This window comes from Scyliorhinus canicula, chromosome 25 (genome assembly GCF_902713615.1).
Source record: "Scyliorhinus canicula chromosome 25, sScyCan1.1, whole genome shotgun sequence".
Classification (NCBI taxonomy): domain Eukaryota; kingdom Metazoa; phylum Chordata; class Chondrichthyes; order Carcharhiniformes; family Scyliorhinidae; genus Scyliorhinus; species Scyliorhinus canicula.
The window spans coordinates 18,835-36,856 of record NC_052170.1 but is presented as its reverse complement, the minus strand read 5'-3'; the positions used below and the strand labels follow the sequence as shown (position 1 = coordinate 36,856).

At 48.2% G+C, this 18,022-nt stretch overlaps 1 protein-coding gene across 7 annotated transcripts in view; it reads right to left on the bottom strand.

The window, feature by feature from the left end:
* The window catches only part of plppr2a (phospholipid phosphatase related 2a), a 44,234-nt gene extending 32,232 nt beyond the window's left edge, over positions 1-12,002 (bottom strand). For 3 of the 7 annotated variants that reach the window (XM_038784932.1, XM_038784929.1, XM_038784934.1), the window contains exon 1: positions 10,962-11,434. In XM_038784932.1, the coding sequence (XP_038640860.1) occupies positions 10,962-10,966 (5 nt within the window). In that variant the 5' untranslated portion in view covers positions 10,967-11,434. Of the gene's footprint in view, positions 1-314; positions 440-10,961; positions 11,435-11,510 lie in introns of those variants that run through there. The other 4 variants (XM_038784933.1, XM_038784930.1, XM_038784931.1 and 1 more) reach the window with 4 other exon arrangements.
* Between the last annotated feature and the right edge of the window lie 6,020 nt (positions 12,003-18,022).

Sequence of the window (18,022 nt, the reverse complement as noted above, 5' to 3'; positions counted from 1 at the left end):
GGACCAATCCTCGTCTGGGGACGGTCCTCGTCTGGGGGCGGTCCTCGTCTGGATGCAGTCCTAGTCGGGCAGCTACCTCTTTCTGATGGAAGATGGGCCAGGAATGAGTGAGGAAAACAGGGGAAGATTCATAAAGAGAATGTTGCCATCACAAGCCACTGAGATCAACACGCTCTGTACGAACTGTCCTTTCACCCACTGTGGTCAGTGAGCTATTCTCCACTCCATGAGTCATATATATCTTTCTGTCTATTTAACATTATGTCTAAAGTTGCTGCTAAATAAATCTAACAAACAATCTTAAAATTACTTACGAATACTTGACGACCTATCTTTGATATCTGTGTCCCTTGAACCCTAATCATTCAACTTAAAAAAGCAAATCTGGGAGGAGAAATATCTGAATCATCAAAGCTGACCATCAAAGCACTTCACTTCTTTCCCACTAAAATAGAAACTGAAAAGACATCAGACCTGCATTGTCATACAAACCGAGTTATAATTCCATTTTTATAATTACAGTTTAAACAAAAAATATTTTATTGAAGCATTTGGGATTTTCACAATTTAACATATTGACATTTCTAAAACAACCGCACGGGTCGATGCACAAAACGCCCCCTAAAATAACAACAAACAATAAACCACGTACCCCCCTTCTCCCGCCCTATCCCCAATTACCCGTATACTAAATTCCCTGTCCTTATTTAACATTACCATGCCTCCTATTCCCCCCCCCCCCCCTTTTCCCTTTCCCCCCTTACTGCTGACGTTCAGTTTTTGTTAAAGAAATCGATGAACGGCTGCCAACTCCGGGCGAATCCCTGTGTTGATCCTCTGAGAGTGAACTTGATTTTCTCCAGACTGAGAAACCCTACCATATCACTGACCCACATTCCTGATTCCGGGGGCTCCGAGTTCCTCCATCTCAGCAAGATCCGTGTCCGGGCCACCAGGGAGGAGAGGGCCAGAATATCGGCATACCTCCCCCCCTTTGCCCCCAGATCTTCTGACTCCCCAAATATTGCCAATTCTGGACTCGGAGTTACCCTACCTTCCAGGACTTCCGACATAACATCTGCAAATCCCTGCCAGAATTCCCTGTTTCAGACATGCCCAAAACATATGAACATGGTTGGCCGGGCTACCCCACATTCACCCCCTGTTAAAATTGAGTCAGGCGGGGGTGGTGGAGAACTATATACAGAGCAAGTTTAATAAACGGAGAAAAATAATTTTGAGTCCAGAAACAATTACAGGTCTAACCGGTCCGGAGCCTGGATGTGACGTTGTGAGCGACGCAGTGGTGGCGGCAGTGCTGTGGGGGAGACCGTGGTGGCGGTCTGATCTTCGGTGATTCTGGGAGCGTGCCAAGATCCTCTTTATCCTCGGGCATGGGTAGGGGGATGACGGATGGTCCTGGGGGGGTTGCTGCTGGGTGCGCCAGGGGAGCGGAGGGTGGCGTCGGGCTGGGGTGGGTGTATGTGTGTGTGGAACTTGCTGGTGCCAGGTCCCTGAGAGAGAGATAGTATCTTGGCGGCCATTGGGGTACGCTACGTAGGCATACTGGGGGTTTGCATGGAGTAACTGCACCCTTTCCACCAATGGGTCCGCCTTGTGGAATCGTACGTACTTACGGAGGCGGACGGGTCCTGGAACTGCGAGCCAAGTCGGGAGTGACACCCCGGAGGTGGATTTCCGTATCGGGATGTATTAAGCTCTCGGTGCTCCCGGAGTCCAGCAGACTGGAGATCTTGTGCCCATTGATCTTCAGGCTTGTGGAGGCGGTTGCTAGATTGTGAGGGCGAGACTGATCGATAGTGACCGAGGCGAGTCGCGGCTGATCTTCACAGACAATGAGGTGCCCGTGGGGCACGAGTCTTGGAATGATGGTGGCGCCCGCATGCTGTGGGGGAGACAAGATGGCGGCACCCAGGGCCTCACGTGGCCTGGGGAGGGGAAGATGGCGGCGCCCACTGGCCTTGCGTGGCCTGGGGAGGGGAAGATGGCGGCGCCCACTGACTTTGCGTGGCCTGGGGAGGGGAAGATGGCGGCGCCCACTGGCCTTGCGTGGCCTGGGGAGGGGAAGATGGTGGCGCCCATGGGCCGCACGTGGCCTGGGGAGGGGAAGATGGTGGCGCCCATGGGCCGTGCGTGGCCTGGGGAGGGGAAGATGGCGGCGCCCACTGGCCGTGCGTGGCCTGGGGAGGGGAAGATGGCGGCGCCCATGGGCCGCACGTGGCCTGGGGAGGGGAAGATGGTGGCGCCCACTGGCCGTGCGTGGCCTGGGGAGGGGAAGATGGTGGCGCCCATGGGCCGCACGTGGCCTGGGGAGGGGAAGATGGTGGCGCCCACTGGCCGTGCGTGGGCCTGGGGAGGGGAAGATGGCGGCGCCCATGGGCCGCACGTGGCCTGGGGAGGGGAAGATGGTGGCGCCCACTGGCCGTGCGTGGCCTGGGGAGGGGAAGATGGCGGCGCCCATGGGCCGCACGTGGCCTGGGGAGGGGAAGATGGCGGCGCCCACTGGCCGTGCGTGGTCTGCGGGGGGAGAGATGCCGGCGGGCACTGTCCATACGCAGTGGGGGGGGGGCGGAGAGACAGCGGTGACTGAGCGAGGCTGGAACACCACAGCCCCTTTCTGCCACAGGCTTTGCAAAGGGCGCTGCGGGCCGGGCCCCTGGGGTTGGCTGGTTGGCGCATGGCACAGGCGTAGGGTTGGCTGAGCGGGGTCCCCGATGGGGTGGCCGTCTGCGGGGTCCACGATGCGTAGAAGGGGTAGGCCGCGCTGCCGGGGGTGTAGGCCTGGATATTGCGCGAGGCGACTGTCATCGATAGCCCCAGCTTTTTGGTTGCCACAAGGTCGAGCGTGGCCCCCTCTAAAAGTCACTGGCCGGATGTGATCTGACGCAATCCCCGTAACAAAAGCGTCCGGCATGAGTAAATCCGAGTGTTCCGTGGCCGTGACGGCCGGACAGTCACAGTCTCTGACCAGCGTGACGGCCGGACAGTCACAGTCTCTGACCAGCGTGACGGCCGGACAGTCACAGTCTCTGACCAGCCTGACGGCCGGACAGTCACAGTCTCTGACCAGCCGGACAGTCACAGTCTCTGACCAGCCGGACAGTCACAGTCTCTGACCAGCGTGACGGCCGGACAGTCACAGTCTCTGACCAGCGTAACGGCCGGACAGTCACAGTCTCTGACCAGCCGGACAGTCACAGTCTCTGACCAGCCGGACAGTCACAGTCTCTGACCAGCGTGACGGCCGGACAGTCACAGTCTCTGACCAGCCGGACAGTCACAGTCTCTGACCAGCCGGACAGTCACAGTCTCTGACCAGCCTGACGGCCGGACAGTCACAGTCTCTGACCAGCGTGACGGCCGGACAGTCACAGTCTCTGACCAGCGTGACGGCCGGACAGTCACAGTCTCTGACCAGCGTGACGGCCGGACAGTCACAGTCTCTGACCAGCGTGACGGCCGGACAGTCACAGTCTCTGACCAGCCTGACGGCCGGACAGTCACAGTCTCTGACCAGCGTGACGGCCGGACAGTCACAGTCTCTGACCAGCCGGACAGTCACAGTCTCTGACCGGCCGGACAGTCACAGTCTCTGACCAGCGTGACGGCCGGACAGTCACAGTCTCTGACCAGCCGGACAGTCACAGTCTCTGACCAGCGTGACGGCCGGACAGTCGCAGTCTCTGACCAGCGTGACGGCCGGACAGTCACAGTCTCTGACCAGCCGGACAGTCACAGTCTCTGACCAGCGTGACGGCCGGACAGTCACAGTCTCTGACCAGCGTGACGGCCGGACAGTCACAGTCTCTGACCAGCGTGACGGCCGGACAGTCACAGTCTCTGACCAGCCTGACGGCCGGACAGTCACAGTCTCTGACCAGCCGGACAGTCACAGTCTCTGACCAGCGTGACGGCCGGACAGTCACAGTCTCTGACCAGCCGGACAGTCACAGTCTCTGACCAGCCGGACAGTCACAGTCTCTGACCAGCCGGACAGTCACAGTCTCTGACCAGCCGGACAGTCACAGTCTCTGACCAGCCGGACAGTCACAGTCTCTGACCAGCCGGACAGTCACAGTCTCTGACCAGCCTGACGGCCGGACAGTCACAGTCTCTGACCAGCGTGACGGCCGGACAGCACAGTCTCTGACCAGCGTGACGGCCGGACAGTCACAGTCTCTGACCAGCGTGACGGCCGGACAGTCACAGTCTCTGACCAGCCGGACAGTCACAGTCTCTGACCAGCCGGACAGTCACAGTCTCTGACCAGCCTGACGGCCGGACAGTCACAGTCTCTGACCAGCCTGACGGCCGGACAGTCACAGTCTCTGACCGGCCGGACAGTCACAGTCTCTGACCAGCGTGACGGCCGGACAGTCACAGTCTCTGACCAGCCGGACAGTCACAGTCTCTGACCAGCGTGACGGCCGGACAGTCACAGTCTCTGACCAGCGTGACGGCCTGACAGTCACAGTCTCTGACCAGCCGGACAGTCACAGTCTCTGACCGGCCGGACAGTCACAGTCTCTGACCAGCGTGACGGCCGGACAGTCACAGTCTCTGACCAGCGTGACGGCCGGACAGTCACAGTCTCTGACCAGCCGGACAGTCACAGTCTCTGACCGGCCGGACAGTCACAGTCTCTGACCAGCGTGACGGCCGGACAGTCACAGTCTCTGACCAGCGTGACAGTCACAGTCTCTGACCAGCGTGACGGCCGGACAGTCACAGTCTCTGACCAGCCGGACAGTCACAGTCTCTGACCAGCGTGACGGCCGGACAGTCACAGTCTCTGACCAGCGTGACGGCCGGACAGTCACAGTCTCTGACCAGCGTGACGGCCGGACAGTCACAGTCTCTGACCAGCGTGACAGCCGGACAGTCACAGTCTCTGACCAGCCGGACAGTCACAGTCTCTGACCAGCCGGACAGTCACAGTCTCTGACCAGCGTGACGGCCGGACAGTCACAGTCTCTGACCAGCCGGACAGTCACAGTCTCTGACCAGCCGGACAGTCACAGTCTCTGACCAGCGTGACGGCCGGACAGTCACAGTCTCTGACCAGCCTGACGGCCGGACAGTCACAGTCTCTGTCCAGCCTGACAGTCACAGTCTCTGACCAGCCGGACAGTCACAGTCTCTGACCAGCCTGACGGCCGGACAGTCACAGTCTCTGACCAGCGTGACGGCCGGACAGTCACAGTCTCTGACCAGCCTGACGGCCGGACAGTCACAGTCTCTGACCAGCGTGACGGCCGGACAGTCACAGTCTCTGACCGGCCGGACAGTCACAGTCTCTGACCAGCCGGACAGTCACAGTCTCTGACCAGCGTGACGGCCGGACAGTCACAGTCTCTGACCAGCGTGACGGCCGGACAGTCACAGTCTCTGACCAGCGTGACGGCCGGACAGTCACAGTCTCTGTCCAGCCTGACAGTCACAGTCTCTGACCAGCGTGACGGCCGGACAGTCACAGTCTCTGACCAGCCGGACAGTCACAGTCTCTGACCAGCCTGACGGCCGGACAGTCAGTGTCTCTGACCAGCGTGACGGCCGGACAGTCACAGTCTCTGACCAGCGTGACGGCCGGACAGTCACAGTCTCTGACCAGCGTGACGGCCGGACAGTCACAGTCTCTGACCAGCGTGACGGCCGGACAGTCACAGTCTCTGACCAGCGTGACGGCCGGACAGTCACAGTCTCTGACCAGCCTGACAGTCACAGTCTCTGACCAGCCGGACAGTCACAGTCTCTGACCAGCGTGACGGCCGGACAGTCACAGTCTCTGACCAGCCTGACGGCCGGACAGTCACAGTCTCTGACCAGCCGGACAGTCACAGCTCTCTGACCAGCCTGACGGCGGACAGTCACAGTCTCTGACCAGCGATGGCCGGACAGTCACAGTCTCTGACCAGCGTGACGGCCGGACAGTCACAGTCTCTGACCAGCGTGACGGCCGGACAGTCACAGCTCTGACCAGCCTGACAGTCACAGTCTCTGACCAGCCGGACAGTCACAGTCTCTGACCAGCGTGACGGCCGGACAGTCACAGTCTCTGACCAGCCTGACGGCCGGACAGTCACAGTCTCTGACCAGCCGGACAGTCACAGTCTCTGACCAGCCTGACGGCCGGACAGTCACAGTCTCTGACCAGCGTGATGGCCGGACAGTCACAGTCTCTGACCAGCGTGACGGCCGGACAGTCACAGTCTCTGACCAGCGTGACGGCCGGACAGTCACAGTCTCTGACCAGCCGGACAGTCACAGTCTCTGACCAGCGTGACGGCCGGACAGTCACAGTCTCTGGACCAGCCGGACAGTCACAGTCTCTGACCAGCCGGACAGTCACAGTCTCTGACCAGCCGGACAGTCACAGTCTCTGACCAAGCCGGACAGTCACAGTCTCTGACCAGCGTGACGGCCGGACAGTCACAGTCTCTGACCAGCGTGACGGCCGGACAGTCACAGTCTCTGACCAGCGTGACGGCCGGACAGTCACAGTCTCTGACCAGCGTGACGGCCGGACAGTCACAGTCTCTGACCAGCGTGACGGCCGGACAGTCACAGTCTCTGACCAGCGTGACGGCCGGCCGTCACAGTCCTTCTGACCAGCGTGACGGCCGGACAGTCACAGTCTCTGACCAGCGTGACGGCCTGACAGTCACAGTCTCTGACCAGCGGACCAGTCACAGTCTCTGACCAGCCGGACAGTCACAGTCTCTGACCAGCGTGACGGCCGGACAGTCACAGTCTCTGACCAGCGTGACGGCCGGACAGTCACAGTCTCTGACCAGGGGAATTAGGGCACACCAGAAATCTTCTATTGACTCACCAGGGAGCTGACTACGAGTTGAGAGGACGTGCTGGTGTAAAGCGTGTTAGTTCGCTGAGCGTAATTCTCTTTCAGTAGCGCCATGGCTTCATCGTAGGTCGGAGCGTCCTGCATAAGCAGGAAAACGCTGGAGCTCAGCTGCATGGAGAGGATCTGGATCTTTTGAGCTTCCGGAATTGGGTCTGTTGCTTTGAAACAAGCCAGTAAGTGTTCAAAGTCCTTTTTGGCGTTGCCTGATTGCGGATCCAGCTGCAGGCGATCCTGCTTAATGCGGAGGTCCATCTTCTTAAAACTTCAGTGTAATAAATTGATGCACGTTCAATTGCACAAAGACGAGAGCTGAATACAACTGAGGCTTTATTACACTAAGATGTGTGGCCTCCCACAGCAGCTGGCAAAATGGCTGCCGTATGCGGAGCACACATATTTATACTCCGCCTACTGGGCGGAGCCAGCAGGCGGGGACTACCCCCGTACTTGTCGTACAGGGCCTTACCATACATACCCTAATATATACAGAATGGTTACTACCACAACACTGAAAAAAGAAAAGCAGTCTCGGAAAGACCGTCATCTTCACCATCTGAACCCTCCCCTCCAGCGTCAGTGGGAGCGTGTCCCATCTACAAAAATCCCTTCTCATTTGGTCAACTGCTTTGCCAAAATTTAACTTGTGAAGCTGCCCCCAATCCTTGGCCACTTGAATCCCCAGATACCTAAAACTCTTCCCAACCACTTTAAAAGGAACTCCTTCAGCCTCCTTTCCTGCCCCCGTGCCTGAATCACGAACAGCTCACTTTTTCCCAGGTTTAACTTATAGCCTGAAAATCGCCCAAATTCTCCTAATACCTCCATGAACTTGGTCATCTGCCCCCCCCCCCCCCCCCCCCCCCCCCCCCCCCCCCCCCCACCGGTTTCCATAGATTCACAACCCTTTGGGTGAAGAAGTTCCTCCTAAACTCAATCCTAAATCTACTTCCCCTTATTTTGAGGCTGTGCCCTCTAGTTCTGCTTTCACCTGCAAAGGGAAACCACAGATCCTATCTATTCCCTTCATAATTTTATATGTTTCTATAAGATCCTCCCTCATCCTTATAAATTCCAATGAGTACAGTCACAGTCTACTCAACCTCTCCTCATAATCCAACCCCTTCAGCTCTGGATTAACCTAGTGAATCTCCTCTGCACACCCTCCAGTGCCAGTACGTCCTTTCTCAAGTAAGGAGACCAAAACTGAACACAATACTCCAGGTGTGGCCGCACTAACACCTTATACAATTGCAACATAACCTCCCTAGTCTTAAACTCCATCCCTCTAACCATGAAGGACAAAATTCCATTTGCCTTCTTAATGACCTATTGCACCTGTAAACCAACTTTTTGCGACTCATGCACTGGGACACCCAGGTCTCTCTGCACAGCGGCATGTTTTAATATTTTAACATTTAAATAATAATCCCTTTTGCTGATATTCCTACCAAAACTAATAACCTCACATTTGTCAACATTGTATTCCATCTGCCAGACCTTAGCCCATTCACTTAACCTATCCAAATCCCTCTGCAGACTTCCGGTATCCTCTGCACTTTTTGCTTTACCACTCATCTTAGTGTCATCTGCAAACTTGGACACATTGCCCTTGGTCCCTAACTCCAAATCTATGTAAATTGTGAACAGTTGTGGGCCCAACAATGATCCCTGAGGGACACCACTAGCTACTGATTGCCAACCAGAGAAACACCCATTTATCCCAACTCTCTGCTTTCTATTAATTCCCTGCTCCTTGGTCTCTCAAATCTCCACGGATCCATCCCTCCCATGCGCGCCATGAACCCCCGCAGTTCCTTTGCCATTGCTGATAGCTTCCCCAACCTAGCACTCGACCGGTCCAGCCTCGGGTCCAGGACCGTATTAAAGTCACCCCCCAATGACCGAGTGAAGGTCTGGGATCTTCCCCAGCACCTTCCTGATAAAGGCGACATCATCCCAGTTTGGGGCATATATATTCACCAGCACCATTGCCATTCCCTCCAGCTTCCCTCTAACCATAACAAATCTGCCTCCCGGGTCTACCTCTATCCTCCCCACCTCGAATGTCACCCTTTTATTAATCAGGATAGCTACCCCATTGTTTTAAAGTCCAGTCCTGAGTGAAACACTTGCCCAACCCATCCCTTCTTTAATCTAATTTGGTCTCCCAACTTCAAGTGTGTCTCCTGTAGCATAGCCACGTCCGCTTTTAACTGTCTCAGGTGTGCAAACACACAAGCTTTCTTAACAAGCCCGTTCAGTCCACGAACATTCCATGTAACCAGTCTGGTCGGGGGGTCTTTTGCACCCCCTCCCCTGTCGGTCAACCATGACCTTTCCCAGGCCAACTCCTAGCCCGTGTTCCGCACCTCACTTGATTCGCCCCTCAGCGGTGACTGCCATCTGATCTCCATCTCCAAACTCCTAACTGTCCCTTACCCGTCATCATTACAGTTTTAACTTCATTTGTATAATTGTTATGTGTGTGACAGAGAGATCCATAGAATCCCTACAGTGCAGAAGGAGGCCATTTGGCCCATCGAGTCTGCACCAACCCGCTGAAAAAGGACTCCACCCAAGTCTATTTACCTGCCCTATCCCAAGAACCCCTTAACCGAGCCTACACATCCCTGGACACCAAGGGTCAATTTAGAAAACCCAATCCACCTAACCTGCACGCCTTTGGACTGTGGGAGGAAACCGGAGCATCCGGAGGAAACCAATGCAGACATGGGGAGAATGTGCAGACTCTGCACAGTCATCTGGGACCTGGAATTGAACCCGGGTCCCTGGCGCTGTGAGGCAGCAGTGCTAACCACTGTGTCACCGTGCCACCCAGAAGGAGGCCATTCGGCCCATCGACTCTGCACCAGCTCTTAGAAAGAGCACTCTACTTAAGCCCTCTCTTCCACCCTATCCCCGCAACCCAGTAACCCTACCCAACCTTTTTGGACACTAGGGGGCCAGTGATTGTGTTTTAAACAGCTGGGAGGTCTGTGATAATAAATTGCCTTTATTTTTAAGATGTGGAGATGCCGGCGTTGGACTGGGGTGAGCACAGTAAGAATTCTTACAACACCAGGTTAAATTCCAACAGGTTTGTTTCAAATACTAGCTTTCAGAGTGCTTCACCTGAGGAAGGAGCAGTGCTCCAAAAGCTAGCGTTTGAAACAAACCTGTTGGACTTTAACCTGGTGTTGTCTTACTTTATTTTTAAAATCACCAAGAAGCTTGCTGCTGGAATTTATTTCAAATGAGAAAAGAATGATTGTCAGGATAAAGAAGTACACACACCTTACACACCCACATCCTGCTTACAGACTGAAGAACCACATTCATTCTGTTGATAACACTGCACGACAGGCCTATTTATATACTTGCTAGTGTATGGCATCGGGGTAATTGGAGATTACTAACTTTGAGATCCAGTTTATTAATTTCTCTGGGAGCTGCAGAACCCTGTCCCTCTTTTGACCATTTTTATTGATATCATAAATGGACTCTAACCCTATCACTATTGAATCCCCTATCACTATTCAATCCCCTATCACTATTGAATCCCCTATCACTATTGAATCCCCTATCACTATTGAATCCCCTATCACTATCGAATCCCCTATCACTATCGAATCCCCTATCACTATCGAATCCCCTATCACTATCGAATCCCCTATCACTATCGAATCCCCTATCACTATCGAATCCCCTATCACTATTCAATCCCCTATCACTATCGAATCCCCTATCACTAACGAATCCCCTATCACTATCGAATCCCCTATCACTATCGAATCCCCTATCACTATCGAATCCCCTATCACTATTCAATCCCCTATCACTATTCAATCCCCTATCACTATTCAATCCCCTATCACTATTGAATCCCCTATCACTATTGAATCCCCTATCACTATTGAATCCCCTATCACTATTGAATCCCCTATCACTATCGAATCCCCTATCACTATCGAATCCCCTATCACTATTGCTTTCCTACAGGTGCTCTCCCCATCACACCTACCCTTACGCCCTCCCACACCAGCGTCCAGAACCCCAACCCATGATGCTGTGAACTTACTGCATTCGGAATGACAAGCATCGCTCTCATTTGTCTGTCTGCTGATTATATGCTTCAAATCCCTCCGAGCCCTCATCCCTTTAAACTCCTCCAGCTCTACAAATCCTCAGGTTTTGTGTCCATCTCCAATTCTGCACTCGTTTCCACCCCGGATGGAATCATTTTAAATGGAGACTGTGGCTTCACCATTTGCATTTCGCAATTTACTCCCTGAGTTCCTCCATCGCTCTTTACCCCTTCAAAACCGCCCCAGTGTTTGCCACTTGCCCTCAGCTTTTTTTCACGAACATTTCTGGAAAGGTGTTGCAGAAATTAACATGGTTGTTGATATGACGATAACCAATCAAGTGTCACTTTGGAATAAAAGGTTTACAGAAAATAAAAAATTCGGCTCAAAATTAAATCAGATCTCTGCCAGGGCTGAGTTACACAATAAATAAAGTCTCTCTTCTTTCAATTTTACCCCCAGTTATTCCGCACAATGGATGATGTCTGCTCAGCCGACAAGAAAATACCGGGAGCACCGACCCCGAGAGGGAATAAACCCACCTTCAGTCCTCAGCCATTTCCTGATTTCTCCCAAACGCTCCACAGTTTAAGGATCTCAGTTCAGGAAAACCACAGCTGCAACCCGGAGAATCCAGGAATCGGGGACGACACGGTGGAACATCAATAATGCAAACACTGGGAGACAAAGGACACAACCAACAAAGACAGCAGGAGCAGTAACAAGCATGAATATAACAGCAGAATTAAACACGGACCATAATACCTCTACAGCATTAAACACAGCAATAATGACACCTCAGCATTAAACACAGCAATACTGACAATAATACCTCCACAGCAATAAACACAGCAATACTGACACCTCAGCATTAAACACAGCAATACTGACAATAATACCTCCACAGCAATAAACACAGCAATAATGACACCTCAGCATTAAACACAGCAATACTGACAATAATACCTCCACAGCAATAAACACAGCAATACTGACACCTCAGCATTAAACACAGCAATACTGACAATAATACCTCCACAGCAATAAACACAGCAATACTGACACCTCAGCATTAAACACAGCAATACTGACAATAATACCTCTACAGCAATAAACACAGCAATACTGACACCTCAGCATTAAACACAGCAATACTGACAATAATACCTCCACAGCAATAAACACAGCAATACTGACACCTCAGCATTAAACACAGCAATACTGACAATAATACCTCCACAGCAATAAACACAGCAATACTGACACCTTAGCATTAAACACAGCAATACTGACAATAATACCTCTACAGCATTAAACACAACAACATTGACAATAATACCTCGACAGCATTAAACACAGCAATACTGACACCTTACCATTAAACACAGCAATACTGACAATAATACTTCCACAGCAATAAACACAGCAATACTGACACATCAGCATTAAACACAGCAATACTGACAATAATACCTCCACAGCAATAAACACAGCAATACTGACACCTCAGCATTAAACACAGCAATACTGACAATAATACCTCTACAGCATTAAACACAGCAATATTGACACCTCAGCATTAAACACAGCAATACTGACAATTCTACCTCTACAGCATTAAACACAACAGCATTGATAATAATACCACTCAGCAATAAACACAGCAATACTGACACCTCAGCATTAAACACAGCAATACTGACAATAATACCTCTACAGCATTAAACACAGCAATACTGACACCTTAGCATTAAACACAGCAATACTGACAATAATACCTCTACAGCATTAAACACAACAGCATTGACAATAATACCACCTCAGCATTAAACACAGCAATACTGACACCTCAGCATTAAACACAGCAATACTGACAATAATACCTCTACAGCATTAAACACAACAACATTGACAATAATACCACCTCAGCATTAAACACAGCAATACTGACAGTAATACTACCTCAGCATTAAACACCGCAATACTGACAATAATACCACCTCAGCATTAAACACAGCAATACTGACAATAATACCACCTAAGCATTAAACACAGCAATACTGACAATAATACCACCTCAGTATTAAACACAGCAATACTGACAATAATACCACCTCAGCATTAAACACAGCAATACTGACAATAATACCACCTCAGTATTAAACACAGCAATACTGACAATAATACCACCTCAGTATTAAACACAGCAATACTGACAATAATACCACCTCAGCATTAAACACAGCAATACTGACAATAATACCACCTCAGCATTAAACACATCAATACTGACAGTAATACTACCTCAGTATTAAACACAGCAATAATGCCAATAATACCACCTCAGCATTAAACACAGCAACACTGACATCTCAGTATTACACACAGCAATACTGACAATAATACCACCTCAGTATTAAACACAGCAATACTGACAATAATACTACCTCAGTATTAAACACAGCAATACTGACAATAACACCACCTCAGCATCAAACACAGCAATACTGACAGTAATACTACCTCAGCATTAAATACAGCAATACTGACAATAATACCACCTCAGCATTAAACACATCAATACTGACAGTAATACTACCTCAGCATTAAATACAGCAATACTGACAATAATACCAACTTAGCATTAAGCACAGCAGTACTGACAATAATACTACCTCAGCATTAAACACAGCAGAACTGACAATAATACCACCTTAGCATTAAACACAGCAATACTGACAATAATACCACCTCAGTATTAAACACAGCAATACTGACACCTCAGCATCAAACACAGCAATACTGACAATAATACCTCCACAGCAATAAACACAGCAATACTGACAATAATACCACCTCAGCATTGAACACAGCAATACTGACAATAATACCACCTCAGTATTAAATACAGCAATACTGACAATAATACGACCTCAGCATTAAACACAGAATTACTGACAATAATACCACCTCAGTATTAAACACAGCAACACTGACACCTCAGCATTAAACACAGCAACACTGACAATAATACTACCTCAGCATTAAACAGAGAATTACTGACAATAATACCACCTCAGTATTAAACACAGCAACACTGACACCTCAGCATTAAACACAGCAACACTGACAATAATACCATCTCAGTATTAAATACAGCAATAATGCCAATAATACCACCTCAGTATTAAACACAGCAATAATGACAATAATACCACCTCAGTATTAAACACAGCAATACTGACAATAATACCACCTCAGCATTAAACACAGCAATACTGACAATAATACGACCTCAGCATTAAACACAGAATTACTGACAATAATACCACCTCAGTATTAAACACAGCAACACTGACACCTCAGCATTAAACACAGCAACACTGACAATAATACTACCTCAGCATTAAACAGAGAATTACTGACAATAATACCACCTCGGTATTAAACACAGCAACACTGACACCTCAGCATTAAACACAGCAACACTGACAATAATACGACCTCAGCATTAAACACAGAATTACTGACAATAATACCACCTCAGTATTAAACACAGCAACACTGACACCTCAGCATTAAACACAGCAACACTGACAATAATACGACCTCAGCATTAAACACAGAATTACTGACAATAATACCACCTCAGTATTAAACACAGCAACACTGACACCTCAGCATTAAACACAGCAACACTGACAATAATACGACCTCAGCATTAAACACAGAATTACTGACAATAATACCACCTCAGTATTAAACACAGCAATACTGACACCTCAGCATTAAACACAGCAACACTGATAATAATACTACCTCAGCATTAAACAGAGAATTACTGACAATAATACCACCTCAGCATTAAACACAGCAACACTGACAATAATACTACCTCAGCATTAAACAGAGAATTACTGACAATAATACCACCTCAGCATTAAACAGAGAATTACTGACAATAATACCACCTCAGCATTAAACACAGCAATACTGACAATAATACCACCTCAGTATTAAACACAGCAATACTGACAATAATACCACCTCAGTATTAAACACAGCAATACTGACAATAATACCACCTCAGCATTAAACACAGCAACACTGACACCTCAGCATTAAACACAGCAATACTGACAATAATACTACCTCAGCATTAAACACAGAATTACTGACAATAATACCACCTCAGTATTAAACACAGCAATACTGACAATAATACCACCTCAGTATTAAACAGAGCAATACTGACAATAATACCACCTCAGCATTAAACACAGCAATACTGACAATAATACCACCTCAGTATTAAACACAGCAACACTGACAATAATACCACCTCAGTATTAAACACAGCAATACTGACAATAATACCACCTCAGTATTAAACACATCAATACTGACAATAATACGACCTCAGCATTAAACACAGAATTACTGACAATAATACCACCTCAGTATTAAACACAGCAACACTGACACCTCAGCATTAAACACAGCAACACTGACAATAATACTACCTCAGCATTAAACAGAGAATTACTGACAATAATACCACCTCAGTATTAAACACAGCAACACCGACACCTCAGCATTAAACACAGCAACACTGACAATAATACCATCTCAGTATTAAATACAGCAATAATGCCAATAATACCACCTCAGTATTAAACACAGCAATAATGACAATAATACCACCTCAGTATTAAACACAGCAATACTGACAATAATACCACCTCAGCATTAAACACAGCAACACTGACAATAATACGACCTCAGCATTAAACACAGAATTACTGACAATAATACCACCTCAGTATTAAACACAGCAACACTGACACCTCAGCATTAAACACAGCAATACTGACACCTCAGCATTAAACACAGCAACACTGACAATAATACTACCTCAGCATTAAACAGAGAATTACTGACAATAATACCACCTCAGCATTAAACACAGCAACACTGACAATAATACTACCTCAGCATTAAACAGAGAATTACTGACAATAATACCACCTCAGCATTAAACAGAGAATTACTGACAATAATACCACCTCAGCATTAAACACAGCAATACTGACAATAATACCACCTCAGTATTAAACACAGCAATACTGACAATAATACCAACTTAGCATTAAACACAGCAATACTGACAATAATACCACCTCAGCATTAAACACAGCAATACTGACAATAATACCACCTCAGTATTAAACACAGCAATACTGACAATAATACCACCTCAGCATTAAACACAGCAACACTGACACCTCAGCATTAAACACAGCAATACTGACAATAATACTACCTCAGCATTAAACACAGAATTACTGACAATAATACCACCTCAGTATTAAACACAGCAATACTGACAATAATACCACCTCAGCATTAAACACAGCAATACTGACAATAATACCACCTCAGCATTAAACACAGCAATACTGACAATAATACTACCTCAGCATTAAATACAGCAATACTGACAATAATACCACCTCAGCATTAAACACAGCAATACTGACAATAATACCACCTCAGTATTAAACACAGCAATACTGACAATAATACCACCTCAGCATTAAACACAGCAATACTGACAATAATACGACCTCAGCATTAAACACAGAATTACTGACAATAATACCACCTCAGTATTAAACACAGCAACACTGACACCTCAGCATTAAACACAGCAACACTGACAATAATACTACCTCAGCATTAAACAGAGAATTACTGACAATAATACCACCTCAGTATTAAACACAGCAACACTGACACCTCAGCATTAAACACAGCAACACTGACAATAATACCATCTCAGTATTAAATACAGCAATAATGCCAATAATACCACCTCAGTATTAAACACAGCAATAATGACAATAATACCACCTCAGTATTAAACACAGCAATACTGACAATAATACCACCTCAGCATTAAACACAGCAATACTGACAATAATACGACCTCAGCATTAAACACAGAATTACTGACAATAATACCACCTCAGTATTAAACACAGCAACACTGACACCTCAGCATTAAACACAGCAACACTGACAATAATACTACCTCAGCATTAAACAGAGAATTACTGACAATAATACCACCTCGGTATTAAACACAGCAACACTGACACCTCAGCATTAAACACAGCAACACTGACAATAATACCACCTCAGCATTAAACACAGCAACACTGACAATAATACCACCTCAGCATTAAACACAGCAACACTGACACCTCAGCATTAAACACAGCAATACTGACAATAATACCGCCTCAGCTTTAAACACAGCAACACTGACAATAATACTACCTCAGCATTAAACAGAGAATTACTGACAATAATACCACCTCAGCATTAAACACAGCAACACTGACACCTCAGCATTAAACACAGCAATACTGACAATAATACCGCCTCAGCTTTAAACGCAGCAGTGCTGACAATAATACCACCTCAGTATTAAACACAGCAATACTGACAATAATACCACCTCAGCATTAAACAGAGAATTACTGACAATAATACCACCTCAGTATTAAACACAGCAACACTGACACCTCAGCATTAAACACAGCAATACTGACAATAATACCACCTCAGTATTAAACACAGCAATACTGACAATAATACCACCTCAGTATTAAACACAGCAATACTGACAATAATACCACCTCAGCATTAAACACAGCAATACTGACAATAATACGACCTCAGCATTAAACACAGCAATACTGACACCTTAGCATTAAACACAGCAACACTGACAATAATACCACCTCAGCATTAAACACAGCAATACTGACAATAATACCATCTCAGTATTAAACACAGCAATACTGACAATAATGCCACCGCAGTATTAAATACAGCAATACTGACAATAATACCGCCTCAGTATTAAACACAGCAATACTGACAATAATACGACCTCAGCATTAAACACAGCAATACTGACACCTCAGCATTAAACACAGCAATACTGACAATAATACCACCTCAGCATTAAACACAGCAATACTGA